This window comes from Macaca thibetana, chromosome 1 (genome assembly GCF_024542745.1).
Source record: "Macaca thibetana thibetana isolate TM-01 chromosome 1, ASM2454274v1, whole genome shotgun sequence".
NCBI classification, from domain to species: Eukaryota; Metazoa; Chordata; class Mammalia; order Primates; family Cercopithecidae; genus Macaca; species Macaca thibetana.
Window position 1 is genome coordinate 30315485 of NC_065578.1, and position 24428 is coordinate 30339912.

Genomic DNA, 24428 nt, shown 5'->3' on the forward strand with positions numbered 1-24428 from the left:
ACAAAAATTTACTGATCATGGTGGTGTGTGCCTATAGTCCAGGCGACTTGAGGGGGTAGGATTGTTTGAGCCTGGGAGGCAGAGGTTACAGTGAGCCGAGATCATGCCACTGCACTCCAGCCTGGGTGACAGAACAAACCCTGTCTCAAGAAAAAGAAAAAAAAATTAAACTTTATCTTAGTTGTGTATGTACAGGAAAACCATAGTATATATAGGATTCGATACTATTCTTTGCCAGTTTATTATAAGGGATACAACTTAGGAACAGCCAAATAATTGAAGAGATACATAGGGCAGGGTATGGCTGGAGTGGAGTGGGGTCAGATAAGGTGTGGTGGGGAGCTTTCATGCTCTCTTGTATGCCACCCTCCCAGCACTAGGATGTGTTTACCAACCCAGAAACTCTACAAATCTCATGTATGGGAGTTTTTATAGAACTCAGTCTCTAGCTCCCAACCCTCCTCTTCCTAGAAGTAAAACATTGGTGGGTGGGACTGAAAATTCCAGTCCTCTAAGCCAGCGTGGTGGTGAGCACCTATAGTTCCAGCTACTCGGGAGACTGAGACGGGGAAGTTGAGCCCTCCAGGAGTTTGAGTCTAGCCTGGGCAACATAGCAAGATCCTGTCTCAAAACAGAAAAAGAAAGTTCCAGCCTTCTAATCACTTGGTCTTTCTGGTGACTAGTCCATCCTAAGGCTATCTAGGGATCCCACTCTGTCACCTCATTAACGTAAACGCGGGTGTAATCAAAGGGGCCTATTATGAATAACAGAATACACTCCTATCACTTAGTAAATCCCAGGAGTTTTAGAAGTTCTTTGCCAGGAAGGGGGACAAATGTATTTTTGTATTATACTATATCTGTGCTGATAAATGACTTTTTCATTTTATTTATTTCAACTAATTGAAGTTGAAAGTTAAAACAGCTACATGATTAGTGACTATCTTATTAGGCAGTGCAACCCTATACAATTATAAAGTTCTTTTTTTTTTCTACTGTCTTCTGCCCTCCAGCACTAAACTGTGAAATTTTGAGAATAGAAATTTTTCAACATTATACTTTCAGAGTTTCTTGCTTATGATAGACGTTCAAATATATTTAGCAGTGGATTCAGTTTAGCAAATAATTATTGAGTTCTATTTTCTGATTAGCTTTTTTGGTGGGAGCACAGAGGTAAGAGAAACATAATCCCTTACTGCCCTCAGATTGCTTACAGTCTAGTGATGTAAATGAATTAGAGTGGCGTGTAATAAAAATGAGTGTTGTTGCACTTAGTCCATGGAATTGTGGAATGGTTAGGCTGTTTGGATGAGTCAGGGCATAGTACAATACCTGAGGTATAGTGGGTGGGTGTTCAGTAAATCTCACTGAATGAATGAATGAATGAATTATAGCCTCAGCTCTACCATTAACTGGCTTCTTGGCAAGTCGCCTAGTCTTTGAGCCTTAATTTCCTTATCTCTGAAATGGGAATGATATGCATATTTTAGGGTCTTGAGTTTTTCGACTGGGAGAACCATGTTTCATTAACCCTTGGATATATTTTTGCCTATAATATAGTAAGCGTTTAGTAAATGTTTTAGTGACTCCTTAATCCCAACAAGATAAAGGATGTTAAAACACTTTCACTAATGTGCTTATGTTATTGTCATATACCATTGATTGGGAGATGAATTGACTTGAAAAATGTGGAGAGGGAATTAAGATTCCCCAAAGGTAACAATGACCTTTTGTTTTGACATTGTTCGGGCTGTAGCTGTCCTCTAATGATTTGAGATTTTCACTTCTTTCCTTTATTGCCAGTGGGAGTTGTGAAAGAAATTAATGTTGAACCTAACGCAGTTGGGGCAGCGGTTTTAAGGGGACTATAATGGGCTCTCTCTGTTACTCTCATATGGTGATTGAGGAGCTAGCCCTTTCCAAGTTGTCAGGTTTGGGTTTTTTTCTGTTTTTACCAGTAGGCATTCAGATGGGACTCATTGTCTTTAAGTGTCATGTTGGGTTTATTGAACTTGATAATGGACTTGATATGCCTCTTGGGCATTTATTTATGGCTTGATGTGAGAAATCCAAGCACAGACTGCTCTGAAGAGCTCCCTTTGGTGTGGCATGGCAAGCAAAGCATTTTTGTTTGTTTCTGTTTGATTTTGGAGCATATGCTGGAATAGAATTAGATGTGCTTTCCTCTATTTGTAGGTAAGTTCATCTTTCTCCTTTTTTTTTAATTGAAAGGATAATACAGATTAATAATAAAGAAAAAATGGGGAAAATATTGGTATGATGTAGGAGACCTGATAAACTCATATTTGAATTGCACTTCTGTTATCAGCCTTGTGATCCTGGATAATTTATATGATTTCTAGACTATTTTTTCCTATGAACCTTTGTCAAAGAGGATTAAATGAATGGATAGATGTAGTATATATAGTGAGGTACTCAGCACAAAGGGAAGGGGCCTCAAATATTTTATATGGTGTCCTCTACCACATACACATCATCTGACTTTTGGTGGTGTGTCCATGTTAACAATGAAGTCTCTCCCAAGAATTCAGACTGCTTTCTGAGAATGAATCTAGTCATGAATCCCCCCATACAGAGTATCGTTTCAGCCATAGATAGAAATGAACCAGGTAATTGCCTATAAAACTGACTGAAGAGATGGGAGCACTCAAGACTTAAGACAATCTGGGTGTAATTCCAGGGAAAAGGGATTGGAACGAAATTGTAATTTAGGAGACTGAAATCTAGTTGATTGTATCATAATATTCTTTTTTTTTTTTTTTTTCCTCGTTCTGTCACCCTGGCTGGAGTGCAATTGCACGATCTCAGCTCACTGCAATCTCCGTCTCCTGGGTTCAAGTGATTCTCGTGCCTCAGCCTCCTGAGTAGCTGGGACTACAGACAAGTGCCACCAACACCTGGCTAATTTTTGTATTTTTTTAGTAGAGACAGGGTTTCACCATGTTGGTCAGACTGGTCTTGAACTCCTGACTTTAAGTGATTCACCCACCTCAGCCTCCCAAAGTGCTGGGATTACAGGTGTGAGCCACCGTGCCCGTTCTGTATCATAATATTCTACTGAGGGAGAGATTACAGGAATAAGCAGGGGGTTGTCAGCTTAAAATGTAGTAAACATAGTAAAAGAAAGACTGAGTGCTTGAAGTTGGCAGAGTTTATCTTGCCTTACTGAGGGCAGAAATGAATCTGATGATATGAACTGTACAGATTTTTTTTTTTTTCTTTGAGACAGAGTCTCGCTCTGTCGCCAGGCTGGAGTGCAATGGCTCGATCTCGGCTCACTGCAACCTCTGCCTCCCGGCTTCAGGCAATTCTCCTGCCTCAGCCTCCCAAATAGCTGGGACTACAGGTGCCCGCCACCATGCCCAGCTAATTTTTGTATTCTTAGTAGAGATGGGGTTTCACCATGTTGGGCAGGATGGTCTCGATCTCTTGACCTCATGATCTGCCTGCCTCAGCCTCCCAAAGTGCTGGGATTACAAGTGTGAGCCACGACGCCCAGCTGAGATGGATTTTTTTTTTTTTTTTTTGAGGAAGTGAGTGTCCACTAAACCTTCATGGACAAAAAAAGTATCTCAAGATAGTTGTCTCCCTTTTGTTCTGATTCCATGTGGAAGCAATTTCTGATCACTAATGTAATTGTTCAGGTATTTAATACTGAAGGCAGCAGCTGGTTTACCTAGATGAGAACTGAGAACCTTCCAGGTATAAGGAAACTATATCTTGTATTGTAAATTAATAAGCTGGTATGTGTCTCTCTCTGAACCAGTTACTAAACTGACAAATCTGGTTAATGTATTTTAGTATATAAGCATCTGCATGCTAAAGACTCCTGCACTTATATCTACAGTTCATACCCTTCCCCTGAGCTACAGACTTGGATATGCAACTGCCTACCTGACATTTGCATTCAAGATCGAGGGCGAGGGCTAGACTGTGTCTTTTGTTTAATTCTGTATAAAGCTGTATAAGCTAAGGCCTTTTGGTAATAAGCCATTAATGTCTCATCTTTAATAATCCTGTACCCTGTTGTAACTATTTTTATGTTTCCTTTTGGTCTATGTCCATATGAGACATAGTTTCACATTATTTCATAGTGTATATATTATTTAATTATAATTTTTATGGTCGGAAATAATGCATGCTCACCATAGAAAAATAGAGGGAAAAAAATACAACAGAAAATGATCATTATGTGCTATTACTACCATATGGAGATAGGCACTGTTAACATTTTGGTGTATTTCTCTTTTTTTTTTTTTTTTTGAGATGGAGTCTTGCTTTGTCACCCACGCTGGAGTGTAGTAGCACGATCCTGAGTTCAAGTTATTCTGCCTTAGCCTCCCAAGTAGCTGAGACTACAGGTGCCTGCCACCACACCTGGCTAATTTTTGTATTTTTAGTAGAGATGGGGTTTCACCATGTTGGCCAGGCTGGTCACTCCTGACCTCAAGTGATCTGCCTGGCTCAGCCTCCGAAAGTGCTGGGATCACAAGCATGAGCCACCATGCCTGGCCAACATTTTGTTGTATTTCTGTGTATTTACATATGTGTACACAATTTAATATGTTGAGATTAAGATTATACTGTATATTTAAAATTTGTAGTTTTTTGCACGTAATGGACCTTAAACATTTCCGCATTAAAAAAATATTTTCTATGAACATTTAATAGCTTTATTCTGTCATTCAGATGTACCACATAATCGTTTTAAGTTGTTTCCAGTTTTTCACTGTTAGTGCTTCTAGACTTGTCATGTTTATCCGGGAGACAGCTACCAGTACCAAAAATAAAATAAGTAAAATAAAATAAAAAATAAAATAATAAAGTAGAATAAAAAAATAAAATGCTGGGCGCAGTGGCTCATGCCTGTAATCCCAGCACTTTGGGAGGCCGAGATGGATGGATCATGAGGTCAGGAATACAAGACCAGCCTGACCAACACAGTGAAACCCCATCTCTACTAAAAATACAAAAAATTAACCAGGTGTGGTGACAGGCACCTGTAATCCCAGCTACTCGGGAGGCTGAGGCAGGAGAATCACTTGAACCCAGGGGGTGGAGGTTGCAGTGAGCAGAGATTGCGCCATTGCACTCCAGCCTGGGCGACAGAGTGAGACTCCATCTCAAAAAGATAAATAATAAAATAAAATACATATGTATGTGTGTATGTGTGTGTATATATATAGTTTACTCTCACTAACTTACATGTACTCTGAACACCCATGAAAATTCAGTTGTAGCATAAAACACATTTATAGCATAAAAGAGCAAAATATTTCAAATTAACTTGCTTAAACTACTTAAAGACAAAGTTCATTTGAAATATTTTGTCATTTTTTCACTGGTTATGTGAAAAACCACATAACATACATACACATACATACACACTTTGGAATCAAGTGAGAGAAGGACAAGTTTTGATGCCATTATTTCTGTGTGGTACTCCAGTAAATAGACTTTCTGTTTTAGGGAAGAAGGATAGTGTTCCCTCAAGTATGTTAGGTTCAACATTAATTTGCTTCATAACTTTCATTAGCAATAGAGGAAAAAGATGAATTTTAACCAGTAGAGGATGGTTGCAGCCCAAAACAAGTCAAGGTGAAGGGTTTCCCCTTTATGGGATCTGAATTTCCTCTTCAAACTTTAAAATTAGGCTAGTCGGCTCATTACATCATAGGGGAAAAAAAGTAAAAACCCCATTTGCATGAATTTCACCCAATTTGGAGATTATGTGTTGATCTAAAATTAAAAACATAATGTATATAAAACGTTTTAGAGGCCCCAGAATTGTTTAGATAGGTAGGCTATCAGCCTCCAGAATCAGCTTATGTAGGTATGAGAGATGTAGTGATGATGGATAGAGAAAGTAGTGGCTTCCAGGAGGAGCTCTAAACAGGGCAGGTACTTTGAGTTGCAGGCATGTGCAGGCATCCATGTGCAGGCATCCGTGTGCATCTCCGTCTTTCTCTCTTTCTTCTCTCTCTCTCTCTCTCTGTCTCTCTCTGTGTATGTGTGTGTGTGTGTGTGTGTGTGTGTGTGTGTGAAAGAGAGAGTGGGAGAATGAGAATGGAGGTGGGTAAATTTCCCAAGCAACTTTAGGGAGGGCAGTTATTTCAGACAGGATGCCTGATTTGTATTCATTCAGAGTAATTATTTATGTTAATTTCCTCCAGAATTGAAGTAATCCTCTTTATTATTTCTTATCAAAAATAAATGAAAAGATTAACATAATACTATAACCATTGTTAGCATTTCAAGCCATTTCTTTCTAATTTTTAAAATGTTTTTAAAGCATTTGTAATCATACTGTATAATTTTGCATTATACTTTTGTTATTTAGCATGGGAAAATGCTAGATATCTACAGTACTTGATACATAATAGGCACTCAATAAATATTTACTAAAGAAATAATTATTGACTTGTTTAAATATCTTTTGAATGGACCGTCAAGCGACTATACCATAATTGACCTAATTGTTACCCTTTTGTTGGAAATTGGGTTGTTTCTAAATTTTCCTGTCTTAAAAATACTTTGCATATTTTGATGTATATCACTTTTCCTGAAGCATATAGTTTTTCCTATGTATAAAGTTATTTTCTTAGGACAGGTTCCCAGAAGCAATTAGGGGTCAAATAAAGTATTAGAACTCTTGGTTGCAAGGGGCAGAAACTTAATTGGGAAACATTTTGGCCAATCTTGTCAGAGACTTCCAGGATAAATCTCAGTTAGGTTTCTCAATTATGTTTCTACCCCTTGCATCTCTTTCCTCTATTACTGAGACTTCAGCCTTTGCTGTATTGGTTGCTCAGTTTACACTCCCAGGGCTTTGTTTCTTGTTTACCAGTGCTCTTCTTTGCTTTTCTCTGGCAGACTCTTGCCATCTGGTGGTAAAGATTGGCATTGGCAACTTTTTGTAGTTTATAATCCTGATTTGTATATGTAAAATGTAATAAGCAAGGTGGTTCTCCCAAGCAAAGGATTTTGGACAGACAGGAAAAGGATATCTGCTATAAGTGTTTTATTAAATGTTTTTAAATTATTATTTGATTTGATTTATTTTTGAGACAGAGTCTCGCCCTGTCACCTAGGCTAGAGTGCAGTGGCATCATCACAGCTTACTGTAGCCTTGACTTCCTGGGCTCAAGCCATCCTCCCACCTCAGCCTCCTGAGTATCTAGAACTACAAGCATGCACCACCACATCCTATTAATTTTTCTGTAATTTTTGTAGAGATGGGGTCTCACTATATTGCCCAGCCTAGTCTTGAATACCTAGGCTGAAGCAATCCTCCCAAAGTGCTGGGATTACAGGCCTGAGCTTCCATGCCCAGCAATTATTTGATTTTAAATTATTTTTATTAAATGTGTAATAGTTTATGAGTATTTTATCATTCTTGATAGCCATTGATAGTGACTTCCAAAAGTTTATTCTAGCCTTAGTAATAGTTCTTATTTTACTATCCTTTCAGCACATTGAATATTATTTTCTAAATATTTTGCTAATTTAATGGATTAAAAATAGTAGCATGCTTATATTTCCTTTTTTAACTTAATGTCTATCATAATTATTTTTTGTAATTAAATGGCTGTTTACTCTTTTATTCAACAGATTTACCATGTTTGCCATGCTATTTTCCACTTATTATTCATTAGGGTTGTTTTATGATTCTTACATATTTTTTAACCTCTGTAGGTAATAATACTGCAAGGTAGGTAGGTAGGTATGTATGTATGTATGTATGTATTTATTTGTGAGACAGGGGTCTTGCTCTGTCACCCAGGCTGGAGTGCAGTGGCGCAATCTCAGCTCACTGCAACCTCTGCCTCCTGGGCTCAAGCAGTCCTCCCACCTCAACCTCTTGAGTAGCTGGGATCACAGGTTCGCACCACCACGGCCAGGTAATTTTTGTATTTTGGGTAAAAATGGGGCTTTTCCATGTTGCCCAGGCTAGACTGCAAGTTATTTCAGCTCTGTCAATTTTTTGCTCTTTTGAGTTTTTCCTTTGGAGAAAAATTCTATTGACGATATTCTTGCATCAAAGATGTAAACATCTTTATCTTTTTACTTTCAAATAATTTTACCAGCTTACATTTTTATCAGTATTGTGTAACTACAGTTATTTTATCACATCTTTACTAATATGGAGCATTAAATTTTTTTAATTTTTTGTTTATTTTTAAAATAAGATTTATAATATTTAAAAAATAGAGATAGGGTCTCGTTATGTTGACCAGGCTGGTCTCAAACTCCTTACCTCAAGGTATTCTCCCATCTTGGCCTCGCAAAGTGTTGGGATTACAGGCATGAGCCACTGCGCCCAGCCTATTTTATTTACTTATTTTTTTGAGCCAAGGTCTTGCTCTGTCACCTGGGCTGGAGTGCAGTGGCGCAGTTGCAGCTCACTGCAGTTTCAACCTCCTGGGCTCATGCAATCCTCCCATCTCAGCCTCCTGAGTAGCTGGAGCTACAGGCATGTGCCACCATACCCAGCCAGGTTTTTGGTTTTTTTTTTTTTTTTTTTTTTTTTTGTATTTTTTGTAGAGACTGGGTTTTGCCGTGTTGCCCAGGCTGGTCTTGAACTCCTGAGCTCAGCCTCCCAAAGTGCTGTGATTACAGGCATGAGCCACTGTGCCCAGCCACTTTGAGCATTATCTTAATAATGTTTGTTGGTTGATTGGGTTTTATAAAAAGCAGTCTCAATGTGCAGTTTTAAGTTTCACACTTTTCAGTGAAAAATTTCATTTTCTACTTGCATTCCCCAACTCTTACCTTCTTACCCAGTTTAGAGTATAAATACCAGATGTGCCCTCTGCTTTATGTTATTTCTTCTTCTTGTGCCCAGGTCTGGTCCATCGAACTCATATGTCATCCTGTCGGGTGGATAAGCCCTCTGAGATAGTAGATGTTGGAGATAAAGTGTGGGTGAAGCTTATTGGCCGAGAGGTAAAGTTCTGTGCGGCTCCCATGTGGTTAGAAAGGTTTAGGAAGAGCTGGGATTTTTGTATTTTATGATAGTGAGTGTGTAAATTTTGTTAATTGTGGCTGATAATCTTATTTTTAAATCCTGCCACTAGAATCTATTTGGAATTCAAACCTTCTGGCAGACTGTCCTGCAAACTCAGAAGGAATGATATGAGCTATAAAAGTGTGGTGCAATAAGTGCATATTTGTAAAACTTCCCTCCCTGAAGTTTACCCAGAGGGTGGGCAGGAGGAGAAAAAAAAGAACCAAAAAGAGAGAAGGAAATTTGATCTATGGGACAAGTGTTTATAACAAACTTCAAAGAATACCTGCCAGATACACTTCAATTTGGGACAAAACAAAAAGAACGCAGATAGTTTACAGTCATTTTCCCTAATATCTGGCACCATTCAATGTGCAGAAAGTGAAAAAAATCTGAAGGACCCTGTTACTCACTTGAGGGTATGAGGGCTGTGGGTGTGGGCAGACCACAGGAGAAGTAAGAGTATACACTGAGTCCTGTTCTTCTACCAGAGCAAGGCATGGGAGATAGGCATGAAAGAGCTATTATTCAATAATAATTAAGTGCTTAATATGTGCTAGGTTTGGGAGATATAAGAGCGAACCAGACATAAATGATCCCAGCTATTATGGAGCTTATATAGAATATAAGTAGAAGACACAATTTTTCTTTCTTTTTTGAGACAGGGTCTCTCTTTGTCACCCAGGCTGGAGTAGAGTGGCGCCATCACGGCTCACTGCAACCTCAGCCTCCTGGGCTCAACTGATCCTCCCATCTCAGCCTCCTGAGTATCTGGGACTACAGGCACACACCACTAAACCTGGCTTTTTTTTTTTTTTTTTTTTTTTTTTTTAATTTTTTTTTCAAGACGGGATCTCACTGTGTTACTACCCAGGCTGGTTCAAACTCCTGGGCTCAAGTGATCCTCCTGCCTTTGCCTCCCAAAGTGCTGGAATTGCAGGCATGAATTTCCATGCCTGGCCGAGACAAATATACATAAAATAATTGTAAGTTATATTAAGTGCTATATGGGGTTCAAACACTATTGCAGGAAGATTTCTAGTTGTCAGGAAAGGACTCTTTGAGGAGATAGTATATGAGCTGAGACCTTAAAGAAAAGGAACTAGTCATGGAAGACTTGGGATAGGAACATTTCAGGCAGAGAGAATAACTGATGCAAAGACCCTGAAGTGAAGAAATGCTTCATTTGCTGTGGGAAGCAAAAGAAGACCAATGTGACAAATGTCTTCATGCTTAAAGAAGCTCTAGACCAAGTCCAGAAGAAGATCTAGTCTCCTGAAATGTTCAAAAACCTATTCTGGACTTAGGGATCTCTGAACAAATCACTATGCTGAACTTACCTGGAGGAAAAGCTTTTATTTTCTGCCTGGTTACTTCCACAGGCCTTGGATTTTTTGAGCTACCATTTTTGTCTTTCCCCAGAGGGAGAGGAATGAGATTAAGATGGTTTCCTAAAATTCTTCTGCCATAGGGTCTACCTGTTATGCTTATTTGTATCCGCAGTGTTCCTCGCACAGTACCTGGTCCATTAAAGAAGCTCAATATTATGATGATGAAAACATTGACTCTTAATTTTAGACTGGCCATCTAAATGATGTATCTGAAGTTTTTGGTGACTTTTTTTTGTCTCTTTCAGATGAAAAATGATAGGATAAAAGTATCCCTCTCCATGAAAGTTGTCAACCAAGGGACTGGGAAAGACCTTGATCCCAACAATGTTATCATTGAGTAAGTAAAAGGTTTGGAAAGGTGAAAATTCTTCTGCCTCCCAAAGCATAAAATGCTTTAGTAAATCAGACTGAACTGGTAACTCTACCATTTATGGACTTTGTGATATTGATGAGTTACATAACCTTTGCAATCTTTGGGTTTTAGAAATGTAAAATGAAGTTAGACCAGGCACGGTGGCTCACGCCTGTAATCCCAACACTTTGGGAAGCTGAGGCAGGCAGATCACCTGAGAGGTCAGGAGTTTGAGACCAGCCTGGCCAACATGGCAAAACCCCGTCTCTACTAAAAATACAAAATTAGAAATTTGCTGGGTGTGGTAGTGCGCACCTCTAGTCCCAGCTACTCGGGAGACTGAGGCATGCATGAGAATCTCTTGAACCCAGGAGGCAGAGGTTGCAGTGAGCTGAGATCGTGCCACTGCACTCCAGCCGGAGTGACAGAGTAAGACTCAGTCTCAAAAAATAAAATAAAGTAATAAAATAAAAATAAAATAGTTAACACCTTGCTGCATAGCGTCCTAAGATGAAATGCTAACATACCAAACTCCTGGCATTGGAGTGCTCCATTAATGGTTTTGTTTCCTTTCCCTTAATCTCTTTCTGTTTCTGCCGTTTAACAAGTTAGCTAATAAGCATTCATGAAGAACTATTCTTTACCTGTCTCCCAGTGATTTCTGCATTGGGGTTATGTGGGTCTCTTCCATATAGAGACCATGTGTAAGGGTAGAGTAATCCAGGAGCAACTCCAGCAGGGTTTAGACTCCCATATCTTGGGATACACTGTGCTCTGAAAACAACATCTTACTTTCATTGGCTCTTCTTACCTTTCATTTAGGAATGGGAAATTATCTATGTAGGGTAACATCTGGCAATACAAGGAATTTTCTGTCTGTCTCAAGTCTTTCTTGAATTTATTTTCTTTTCTTTTTTTTTTTTTTTTTTTTTTGAGACGGGGTCGCCCAGGTTGGAGTGCAGTGCCGTGATCACAGCTCACTGCAGCCTTGACCTCCCGAGCCTAAGCTATCCTCCCACCTCAGCCTACCGAGTAGCTGGGACTACAGGCATGTGCCACCACACCTAATTTTTATTTTGTAGAGACAGGGTCTCCCTATGTTGCCCAGGTTGTTCTTGGACACCTAGATTCAAGCGATCCTCCCACTTTGGTCTCCAAAGTGCTGGGATTACAAGTGTGAGCCACAATGCTCAGGCTTCTTTCTTAAATTTCTCGTTGGAGGTTCTTGGATCCCTAAAGTCCCTTAAAGGGGGATCTTGGAGGGTTTTTTTTTTTTTTTTTTTTGAGACGAGTTTTACTCTTATTGCCTAGGTTGGAGTGCAATGGCACAATCTCGGCTCACCGTAACCTCCGCCTCCCAGATTCAAGTGATTCTCCTACCTCAGCTTCCATAGTAGCTGGGATTACAGGCATGTGCAACCACGCCTGGCTAATTTTGTATTTTTAGTAGAGACCGGGTTTCTCCACATTGGTCAGACTGATCTTGAACTCCTCACCTTAGGTGATCTGCCTGTCTCAGCCTCCCAAAGTGCTGGGATTACAGGCGGGAGCCACCACCACCGTTGGAGGGTTTATTAACTGTTTTTAGTGTCTTAGAAAGCTATCCAAAATTGTGTGTGTATCCTCAGGTTAACCATGCTGTTATTTTGTTGCTTTTGATGATAAAATATCACATTGTTTGTCTTATGTTAATTAGGTACTCTCAATGGCAATTATGTCATTGATGAATTTAAAAGACAAGAAAAATGATAGAATGTTATTTGAGTGGGATCTTATTGGTGAAAAGTTTGGAAAGTCTTATGTTTACAGTTCTGAGCAAAATCACTTTGAATTTGAAGGAATCTTATCTGGAAGTAAGGGAAATGATATTGAATACATATGGCAGTGCCAGGCATTTTATGTACATTCTTGTGTACATAACAACCTGCAAAGTGGACATTATCTCCATTTTACCTTGTATTCCTACTTTATAGCTTGGTGCCTGGTGATAAGTAACTTACCTGTGGATGCATAGCAAATTATCAGGGACTCTCTGACCTTAAAGCTAATGCCCTTTTCACCACATAATGCTTCTCACTCTTGCGTGTGACTTACAGAACTTTTCATATTTCTGTAGGTTGCTAAATACTAACATGTTTGTAAGGCTGATTACTGACACAACACTGTCAGTAATAGTAGAAATCTTTTATAACTCAGAGTGCAGAAGTGTTTAAATCTGGCTGTGGTTCAAGTTAGTGTTTGGAAAAGAAAAAAGAAAAAATTCTGATGATTGCATTGTAATAAATTGCTTCTGCTCGAAAGAATCCTATGCTATACGGACTCATTAAAAAGTAGTGAAATTTCCCAAAGCCACCCTTACAATGATAAAATATAGAACATGTAAGATAAAAGAGCTAACCCTGTTTCTCAGAAAAAGGGTAGGGAAGGGAAAGGGCTCCCTAGTTTTGGGCTGTCTCTGTGTAAAACTATTTTTAGTGACAATCAAGTGGCTGAAACAGTAACTTTTGTTGTAAATTATGTCTATAGCTGCATCCAGGAAAGAAGCATGACATAATGGAATGATTAGAGGATTTAGAGCTAGACTTGAATCAGAAAGAGTACTAGTTCTGCTCCAAACTAGTATATGACTTGGAGCAGATTAGTCTCTCTGAATCTTAGCTTCTTTACTATAAAAAGGAGATAGTAACATATATCTCAGGAATGCTTGAGTGATTTAAGTAAAATCTTATTTGTAAGGAGCCAGCTTCATGTCTAGTCTATGGTAGACATTTATGTAGCTACTTGTAGTTATTTTAAATGCCGCTTTGTTTTTTCCTCTAATATCTGAGATTATAGCACCTTTTCTTTTTTCCTCATACTATGGTGTGCAGAACTACACCTTTGCTTTTGAAAGAATGTGTAAGACCCGCAAAAACAGAGACCATGACTTGTCTGCCGTCATGCCTGATGTATAGCATTCATAGTATTCATTTAGTTTTTTTGAGATGGAGCTTGCCCTGTCACCCAGGCTGGAGCATAGTGATACAGTCTTGGCTCACTGGAACCTCTGCCTCCTGGGTTCAAGCAATTCTCATGCCTCAGCCTCCAGAGTAGCTGGGATTACAGGCGTCGACCACCATGCCTGGCTAATTTTTGTATTTTTAGTAGAGACGGGGTTTCACCATGTTGACCAGGCAGGTGTCAAACTCCTGACCTCAAGTGATCCCCCGCCTCGGCCTCCCAAAGTTCCGGGATTACAGGCATGAGCCACTGCTGCCTGGCCCTAGTTAGTACCTTCATTTACTCATTTATTCAACAAATATAAGGCAACATGTAATAAATACTAAAAGAGTAGTTTAAAGCAGTGGTCCCCAAACTTTTTGTCACCAAGGACTAGTTTTGTAGAAGATAATTTTTCCATGGATTGGGGGCTGGAATGGTTTTGGGATGAAACTGTTCCATCTTAGATCATCAGGCATTAAATTCTCATATGGAGTTCACAACCTGGATCCCTCACATGTGCAGGTCACAATAGGGTTTGCAATCCTATGAGAATCTAATGCTGCCACTGAGCTGATAGGAGGCGGAGCTCGGGTGGTAATGCTCCTTCACCTGCTGCTCATCTCCTGCTGTGCAGCTTGGTTCCTAACAGGCTGTGGACCAATAGCAGTCTGTGGCCTGGGGATTAGGGACTCTGTGTTTAAAGAAAGGGTTCTAGGAATTCACTTGAAGAGGAATAGTTTACTTCAGGCCTTCATGGTCAGAGAGTAGGTGGTATTTGAGCTAGGTTTTGAAAAACAGATAAGATCTTGTCAGACAGCAGGGGAAGGAATGGTATTTCAGGCGAAAGAAATGGTTTGAGGAAAGGAATGAGGCAGGAAAGCACATAGTACATTTGGGAACGTTGTTTAAGGAAAGAAGAGGATATGGTCAAGTACTAGAATGGAAGACTTGAAAGATAAGTTAGGGTCACATTGTGGAGAGCCATGAATATCAGTTAAAGAATATGAATTTTTATTTATTTATTTTTTGAGATGGACTCTCGCTCTGTCACCCAGGCTGGAGTGCAGTGGCATGATCTCTGCTCACTGCAACCTCCACCTCCCAGGTTCAAGCAATTCTCCTGCCTCAGCCTCCTGAGTAGCTGGGATTACAGGCACCCACCACTGCGCCCAGCTAATTTTTGTATTTTTAGTAGAGATGGGGTTTCACCATGTTGGCCAGGCTGGTCTTGAACTCCTGGCCTTAAGTGATCCTCCTGCCTTGGCCTCCCAAAGTGCTAGGATTACAGGCATGAGCCAAAGCACCCAGCCCATGAATTTTTTTAAAAAAGCCTTTGAACAGAGAGGCTTGTGGTCAGATTAACCTCCCCAGGAATCCCATTGTCTGGCCTTGCCCTATTATGCTCAGTATTCTCATCCTGTCTTCAGCCACACACAGTTTGTTAGCCACCTTTCATTTTTCATAAAAATCTAACTCTTATAGTCATCCCCTCAGGTCCCAAAGTGTTAATGAAATAATCTAATAAGTGACTCTGTAAATGGAAAGGGGCTAAAAGCAGTTTCCAATTAGGCATAGCCCGCAAAGTATAGTCTTTTTCTTTTTTATTACGATCAAGATCAGAATTGAGAGTAGTATAGAATTTTTATTTTTATTTTTATTTTTCAGAGAGGGTCTTTCTTTCCCAGGATGGAGTATAGTGATCATAGCTCACTGCAACCTCAAATTCCTGGGCTCAAGTGATCCTCCTCCCTCAGCCTCCCAAGTAGCTAAGACTATATGTCCGTGCCACCATGCCCCACTGATTTTTTATTTTTTTTATTATTTTTTTTTTGAGACAGAGTTTCACTCTTGTTGCCCAGGCTGGAGGTGGTGGCACGATCTCAGCTCACTGCAACCTCCAGCTCCAGGGTTCAAGCAATTCTCCTGCCTCAGCCTCCCGAGTAGCTGGGATTACAGGCATGTACCACCATGCCCGGCTAATTTTTGTATTTTTAGTAGAGATAGGGTTTCTCCATGTTGGTCAGGTTGGTCTTGAACTCCTGACTTCAGGTGATCTGCCTGTCTCGGCCTCCCAAAGTGCTGGGATTACAGACGTGAGCCACCACGCCTGGCCTAATTTTTAAATTTTTTGTAGAGATGACATCTTGCTGTGTTGCCCAGGCTGATCTTGAACTCCTGGTCTCAAGTGATACTCCCACCTTGGCCTTACAAATTGCTGAGAGATTATAGGTGTGAGCCACAACTCCTGACCCATAGGGTAGTCTTTAGAAAAAGCACATATGATTTGACTATGTTAAAATTACTCATTTGTATATCTCCCTCCATTGCCAGAGTGTTAGTTCATTCCAGACAAGAATCATGTTTTGTTCTTTTTGGTGTACATACATACTACTATCACTAGTATTAGCACTGGCACTATCCACTTACTAGCTGTACTGAAAAAATGAGATTAATCTCAGAATCTGTGCTGGGATGGATTGGAGGAAGAAAACTGGAGGCAGGGAGTTATTACTCTAGATGGAACTTGATGGGAGCCTAACTAAACTAGAATGATGGCAGTGAGGACAAAAAGAGAGACGTGGGTGAGTGGCACATTTGTTGAATTGAGTGTTAAGTGGGAAGTATGATTTGGTTTGTAGTCTGTTAGAAGGCACAGAGTATTGGAATTGATTGTGATGGGGGTTGCTTAAGCTGCAACTCACAGCCACTTGAAACTCATCTCTACACATAAAGATATGTGAAAGCGAAAACCACATTTGTGAGTTGCTTGAGTTATGTTCTCAAGTTTCTGCCTTGGTTTTTGTTACTCAAGCTTCATAATGGTTTTTTTTGTTGTTGTTTGTTTGCTTGTTTTTGGAGACAGGGTCTCTTGCTCTGTCACCCAGGCTGGAGTACAGTGGTGCAATCCGCTCACTGCAACCTCGATCTGCAGGCTCGAGTGATCCTCCTGCCTCACCCTCTTGGGTTGCTGGGGCTACAAACACAAGCCACCATGCCTGGCTAATTTTTTTTTTTTTTTTTAAGTGAAAGGAATCTGTACTGTTAGAAATTAGAATAGTGATTACCCTTGGGGGAGGCAGGTGACTAGAAAGGAGCATAAGATGGGCTTCTGAGATGCTGGCAATGTTCTGGTTTTTTTGGTTTTTTTTTTTGACTCTGTCTCACTCTGTTGCCCAGGCTGGAGTGCAGTGGTGCAATCTCGGCTCACTACTAGCTCTGCTTCCTGGGTTCACGCCATTCTCCTGCCTCAGCTTCCCAAGTAGCTGGACTAAAGGCACCGGCCACCTCACCTGGCTAATTTTTTGTCTTTTTAGTAGAGACGGGGTTTCACCGTGTTAGCCAGTAGGGTCTCAATCTCCTGACCTCGTGATCCACCCACCTCGGCCTCGCAAAGTGCTGGGATTACAGGCGTGAGCCTCCGTGCCTGGCTTTAATGTTCTGTTTGTTTTTTTTTTTTGAGACGGAGTCTTGCTCTGTCACCCAGGCTGGAGTGCAGTGGCCGGATCTCAGCTCACTGCGAGCTCCGCCTCCCGGGTTTACGCCATTCTCCTGCCTCAGCCTTCCGAGTAGCTGGGACTACAGGCGCCCGCCACCTCGCCCGGCTATTTTTTTGTATTTTTTAGTAGAGACAGGGTTTCACCGTGTTAGCCGGGATCGTCTCTCGATCTCCTGACCTCGTGATCCGCCCGTCTCGGCCTCCCAAAGTGCTGGGATTAATGTTCTGTTTTTTTTATCTGAGTACTGGGTACTTTGGTATGTTCAAATTGTGAAAAATCAAGTGAGCTGTATATTTATGATAAACATTTTTCTATATATATATATATTAGTTTGTTCTTACACTGCTATAAAGAACTACCTGAGACTGGGTAATTTATAAAGAAAAGAGGTTTAATTGACTTATAGTTCCACTGGCTGTATAGGAGGCATGGCTGGGGAGGTCTCAGGAAACTTACAATCATGGCAGAAGGGTGAAGGGGAAGCAAGTATATCTTCATATGGCAGCAGGAGAGAAAGAGAGAGCAAGGGGGAAAGTGCTACACACTTTTAAACCATCAGATCTCGTGAGAACTCCCTCACTATCACGTGGGGGAAATCCGACCCCATTATCCAATCACCTCCCACAAGGTCCCTCCCCCAACACTGGGAATTACAATTTAACATGAGATTTTTGTGTGTGGGGGAACACAGAGCCAAACCATATCAACATGTATATTATGTTTTGGTGAGAAGTTTAAATAATTTTTAAAAGGCTATGAGAAAGGCAACAAAGAGATTAATTCTGTCTGGGGGTCTCAGAGGAAAAGACTTGATAGAACGAGAGCTAGTAACAACTGAGCTGTGAAATGTCTAGGTATAGTGAAGTGGTGAGGTGGGAGTCAAGTGGGGAAACAGCGTTTCAGAGAGAGAGAGAACTGCTTGAGCAAAAGCACTGAACCATATGGAGAAGAGAAAATAGACTTCTTTGGCCAGAGCATATTGTGTAAGTAAAGATAAGGTTGGAAAAGTAGTTTAGAGACAGACTCTGAAAGGCCTTGAATGCCAGGGTAAAGAATTTGGAGCTGATTTTCTAGAAAGCCTTTGAAGGTCTTTTAAAGCTATGAGTGACCTGGTAAAGGTTGTAGGGTGTTTAGCATAGTGAGTAATTATATATTTTCACCCTCTGTGCATTAGTGAGATGAGGGTTAGTCTCATTTATAATTGTTAATTTAGGGCTATTTCACATAACTGCATTTACTGCCTGTCTTGTTCTGCCGAAAACTTTCTTTCTTTCTCCACTTTCCCTGCCAAAAACAAAAAACCAACATACAACCTTACCTTGTAGTGTCTCTGGCCATATCTCTTAAGGGGGCCAGCAGTCAGTATCTTTTTCATTATAGGCAAGAAGAGAGGCGGAGGCGATCCTTCCAGGATTACACTGGGCAGAAGATCACCCTTGAGGCTGTCTTGAACACTACCTGCAAGAAGTGTGGCTGTAAAGGTAGGGTGAAGCCTCTGCCTTTTCCACGTTTCTCTCCTTGTGGATGGACCCTTTTCTGGAAGAAGGAGGCAGCTCAGTGTGAGTTTAGTTCACCCCGTTTTTTAGCCAAGTGATGGCCTTTGCTGTTATTTCCATCAGACTCACATCAGAGTTCATGGGGTGATGCATTTCCTGTTTTCTTTTCTGAGTGCTGGCCCTATCAGATACTATACCACTACCACTACTCCTCCCATCCCACCCACAGCTTATGCCTTGTCTGGTCAAGACCCCCATGAACTATGCCAGGAGGGGTAAGAGTTTTGGATTATGATTAACATTCTAATTTTATCTCCAAGGATGATGATTCTGCAAAAATTAAGCAACTTGGAAATATATGACTTAAAGAACCACATCAGACTTTTACCTTTTTATCTCTTTAATGTCAGAGTTCTGAATACAATACCCTTTTACAGAATATTGAATAGGGAATACAGGATACTCACTTCTTTTTAGCTCTGTTTCCTCAGGTTTCCTCTACTCTTACTCAAATATTAAAAGGTCTTTTGGCCTGATTTCCCTAGTTGGAGCTATAATGAGAGAGATTGCCAGCTTCTCATTTTCAGGGTGACCTCAGTTGTCATCCTTTCTCCCTAGACTTCCATGTATCCTGCTGTGTTGATTTTTCTACAATAACTGGTAGCAGATTTGTGCCCTGGTTGAAGTTGTGGGGTTTTAAACCCCTGCTTATCATTAGCATAGAGGGGAGAAGGAAAAAATAAAATTGAGAGAAAGAATACCTCCTCAGGAAAACTGTGGGAACATTCCAGGTATTTGGAAAACTCTGCTATATTTCCCTTCCAGGTGCCACCCAGCTGCTGGACCCAGAGGTACAGAATACTTTACACATAGCTTTTCTTTTCTTTCTTTTCGTTTTTTTTTTTTTTTTTTAAAGATAGAGTGACCCAGCCTGAAGTGTAGTGGTATGATCATGGCTCACTGCATCTTTGACCTCCTGGGCTCAAGCAGTCCTATCTCAGCCTCCTGAGTAGCTGGGACCACAGGTGTATACCACCATGTCCAGCTAATTTTTTAAAAATTTTTTGTAGAGACAGGGTTTTCCTGTGTTGCCCAGGCTTGTCTCCCTGGGCTCCAATGGTCCTCCTGTCTCAGCCTGCCAAAGTACTGAGATTACAGGCATAAGCCACTGTGCCCAGCCCACGCATAGCTTTTTGATTATCTCATACAATTCCTCTGTGCCCCTAAGACAGGATCTACCACAAACTCAGACACAACTAGCAGTGTAGAGCATAGTGTCTGTTAAAGGGCCCCTCAATACCACTATAGGCTCAGGGAAGGTGAGGGTCCTTTAACCTTAACCATATCCAACAAGCATTACATAAAGAAGAGAAGAATAATGAGAGGTGGAATTTGTCCCAGTTACTAAAGGTCAGGTCAAAGGTAGTTGGTTTTGGTGCAACAGAAAGCACAGGGCAGGAAGGCATGAGACCCAAGGTAAGTTTGAACTCTGCTTCTGTCTATGTGACCTTGAGCTACTTCTCAACTCTGGGCTTTCATCTTCCACAAATGTAGGATGGATTTGATGATCTCTAAGGTGCTTGCCAGACCTGACAGTCTGTAAATGTTCAGTGCCCCTAGGTGACTGTGCCTATTTCTCTGTGTGTTAGCTTAGATGTGAGTGCCCACTTGCTGCCAGCTACCTACAAGCTATCTTCCTTTAGGGCTTGGCCTGCCACTCAGCTCCCTCTGCTAAGCATCCTGCTCTCTGGAGCAGTCTTTGATTGTCAGGAATATGTTCCAAAATAGATCTTAGGAAATTAATAAGCCCCATTGCCAATGGAGGGCAGTACAAACCTGCATCCTCATATCCCCTGCCATTTTGAGAACAGTACCAGTGTTCCCCACAGCCCTAAGAACAGCTGCTAGTGTGACTGTGGTTGAGTGAGCAGTGCCATGTTGAGGTAGTGGAAAGTCTACTCTGAATCAAACAGCTGCTTTGAATGAACCCAACAATATTTCCTGAGCCAGCTAGCCCATTTCAGGAGCCTTGGGGGAAGATTCACTTGCTGAGAGGAGAGACTACTTACTTCTTCTATACCTTTTCTACTTCTCTGCTACAGGCCACTTTGCAAAAGATTGTTTCATGCAACCAGGTGGGACCAAATACTCTCTGATACCTGATGAGGAAGAGGAAAAGGAAGAGGCAAAGTCAGCAGAATTTGAGAAGCCTGTCCCCACAAGGAATCCTTCTAGAAAAAGGAAGAAGGTGAATTCTACTTTGCTTTTATTTTATCTTGTCTTTTTCAGGTTTTAAGAGGAAAATCTGAAAAGCCTCATGCAGCAGTACACACCTGTAGTCCCAGCTACTTGGGAGGATAAGGTGGGAGGATTGCTGGAGGCCAGAAGTTTAAGGCTGCAGTGAGCTATGATTATGCCTGTGAATAGCCACTGCGTTCCACTCTGAGCAGCATAGTGAGACCTAATCTCTAAGAATAATTTTTTTTTTATTAAAAAAAAATGAAAAATGAAAATGTGCTTTTTGCAGAAATTTTAGAAATACTGAAAAACATGATGAAGCAAACCAAGATCTTCTTTAATCTTTCCACCCAAAGAAACTCTTATAGCATTTTGTGGTTTATTCTAATCTTTTTTCTTTTTTTGAGACAGGGTATCTTGCAGTGGCACGATCTTGGCTCACTGTAACCTCTGCCTCCCAGGTTCAAGTGATTCTCATGCCTCAGCCACCTGAGTAGCTGGACTACAGGCATGTGCCACCATGCCCGGCTAATTTTTGTATTTTTAGTAGAGATGAGAGTTTTGCCTTGTGGGCCAGGCTGATCTCAAACTTCTGGCCTCAAGTGACCCACCCGCCTTGGCCTCTGAAAGTGCTGGGATTACAGGCATGAGCCACGACACCCATCCACTTTTTTCTAGGTAATAATAAATGGAGATATATATAGCTACACATACATGTAAATACAAAATTGTGGTCATACTAGGTATAGTTTATACCTTTTTTTCATTTCACTTACCAAAAGAATTTCCTAGTATCCTTAAGTATTCAAAAACTTGATTTAAGAGCAACATAATATTCTACCCTATGGCTGTGTGATGATATTTTAAATTATTTTCCTATTACTGGATATTTTTTATTACTTCCAACCTAAAGTTTTGGCCACATCTCTTATTGTTTTCTTGGATAAATTCCTAAGTAAGATTACTGAGTTAGGGCTTTAAGGCTCTTGATACATTTTATCAGATTGCCTTCCCAGAAGATACTTATCTGTCCCCAGCAGTATATCAGAGCACCTGTCTCACTGAATTCCATCTCCTATATCTACTACTTTTGGCAGAGCAATTCATAAAACAGATACTATTGTGTCCAGAAAGAAAGAGTGCATTTGTAACATGCTACACAGGAAATAAAAACTATTCTGTAGGTTGATCAGGAAATATTTCTTCTATCACGCAGGATTTTTCTAACTATGGCCAGTATATTAACTTGTTTCGTTTTTAAATCTTTGGCAAACTTTTGTTGAGGGGTCATTTTGTACCAGGCATTGTAACTCTAGGAATACAAAAACTGTGATGAGGTTCTTGCCCTCAGTGGTTATTATCTATAGATTAAGTATTATCTTAATTTTCTGGGTGAGGAAAAGGTCTCATTATACCATTACAAGAATTAGCCAAGTGCATGAATAATAATTTCCCAATTTATATATTCTCTTTCTGGGTGACCCTCTCCTTACTGAGACTTTAGCTGCATTACTGACTTCCACATCCTTAACTAGGATGCCATGGGTACCTCAAACTTTGGCTGGAGTCAGTCAAATCCAGACTTGAGGCTCTTCTGTGCTATTTACTAGCTATTAATTTGGGCCTTTATTTTTGATTTTTTTTTCTTTTTTGAGATGAAGTGTCACTCTGTCTCCCAGGTTGGAGTGCAGTGGTGTGATCTCAGCTCAGCTCACTGCAGCTTCCGCCTCCCAGGTTCCAGCAATTCTCCTGCCTCAGCCTCCTGAGTAGCTGGGACTACAGGCGCAAGCCACCATGCCTGGCTAATTTTTGTATTTTTTTTTAGTAGAGACAGGGTTTCACCATGTTGGCCAGGCTGGTCTCAAAATCCTGACCTCAAGTGATCCGCCTGCCTTGACTTCCCAAAGTGTTGGGATTACAGGTGTGAGCCACCGTGCCCAGCAAACCCGTTTTTTCATTTTCAATTCTTGCAGAGGGATGCCCGGCTCCCAAAAATAGATATAAAGCACTGACAAGTAAGTACCTAATTAGCGTTGGCTGTTGTGACAGCCCTAATTATCTTTTTTAGTCCTCCTTCCTAAACATACACATACATACTACCACCATCACCACTACCACCAAAACCCTTGTTTCTATCTTTCTATCATATATTACCTATTAATGGCAGAAATACTCTTCCAGTCTCCCAAAAAAGAAACCAATGTCATTTATTTTCTTCTCCTTTTCCATCCCACATCTAGTCAGTCACCAAGTCCTGGCAGTGGTGCCTTTTTAGTACATATCTCAAAATTCTTTATCCCATTCGCATTCCCAGTGCTACTGTACAGTTTATCCCCTCACTTCTCTTACATTCAGACTATTGAATGCTGTAGCCTAGGGAGTTTAAAAAAATACATATTTTTATTTTTTTTTTACAAATACATATTTGTGTTTGTAAATATTTATTTAAAATATGTATTTTAGAATATTTTAAATATTCTAAATATTTTAAAATATGTATTTAAAATACATATTTGTATTTTACCTCTACCTCTTAGGTACCATGTTTACAGGGCCTAGGTCTGGGCTTTTTTTTTTTTTTTTTTTTTTTTTTTTTTTTTTTTGAAGCACCTATTTTGGCTGGGCATGGTGGCTCATGCCTGTAATCCCAGCTGAGGCTGGAGGATAGCCCGAGTCCAGGAGTTTGAGACCAACCTAGGCAACATAGGGAGACCATGTCTCTATAAAACATAGAGAAAATTAGCTGGGCATGGTGGGGCATGGCCTGTGGTCTCAGCTACTCAGGAGGCTGAGAGGGGAGGATCGCTTGGACCCAGGGGATAAGGCAGCAGTGAGCTGTGATTATGCCACTGTACTCTGCCTGGGCAATAGAACGAGACTCTGCCTCAAAACAACAACAAAACCACCTACTTTATGTCACTGCCCACTTCCATTCATTGTTGATTTCTCACCTTATGCTTTAACTCTGAATGTTGGAGTGTTCCAAAGTAATCTCATCCTATCCTATGGTTTTAAATATCATCCCTATACTCATAACCCCCAAATTAAGTGCTTGTATCTGTATTTTATCCAAATCTGCATTGCTATTCTTGACTTTTTCTCTGGAACTCCAAATTTAGTTAATAGACTGCCTACTTGATGTCTACATCTGGTTGTCTAGTTAGCATTAAGCTTAACACACCCGCAAAACTTAGTTTTCCTAGCCAAAGCTGCTCTTTCCACATTTGGCCCTGTCTCAGTGATTGGAACTCATTGACCCATTTGATAAGCCAAAATCTGCAGCCTTTTTGTATAGAGTTTTTTGTTTGTTTTTGTGGTAAAATATACACAACATAAAATTTGCCATTATAGAAGTGTACTGTTCATTGGCATTAAATACATTCATATTCTTGTACAGCCATCACCGTCTTTCATCTCAAGACCTCTCTATACTCATTAAACAGT

The 24428-nt window shown here is 40.5% G+C and overlaps 2 protein-coding genes across 18 annotated transcripts in view; one reads left to right on the forward strand and one right to left on the reverse strand.

Moving 5' to 3' along the window:
* Positions 1-24428, forward strand: part of ZCCHC17 (zinc finger CCHC-type containing 17) — a 1254002-nt gene that overhangs the window by 1216850 nt on the left and 12724 nt on the right. For all 17 annotated transcript variants that reach the window (XM_050796123.1, XM_050796213.1, XM_050796133.1 and 14 more), the window contains 4 exons: positions 8867-8967; positions 10665-10756; positions 18631-18731; positions 20849-20994. In XM_050796123.1, the coding sequence (XP_050652080.1) occupies positions 8867-8967; positions 10665-10756; positions 18631-18731; positions 20849-20994 (440 nt within the window). The remainder of the gene's footprint in view (positions 1-8866; positions 8968-10664; positions 10757-18630; positions 18732-20848; positions 20995-24428) is intronic.
* SNRNP40 (small nuclear ribonucleoprotein U5 subunit 40) overlaps positions 1-24428 on the reverse strand; it is a 202650-nt gene that overhangs the window by 70350 nt on the left and 107872 nt on the right. The gene's annotated exons all lie outside the window — the stretch shown is intronic.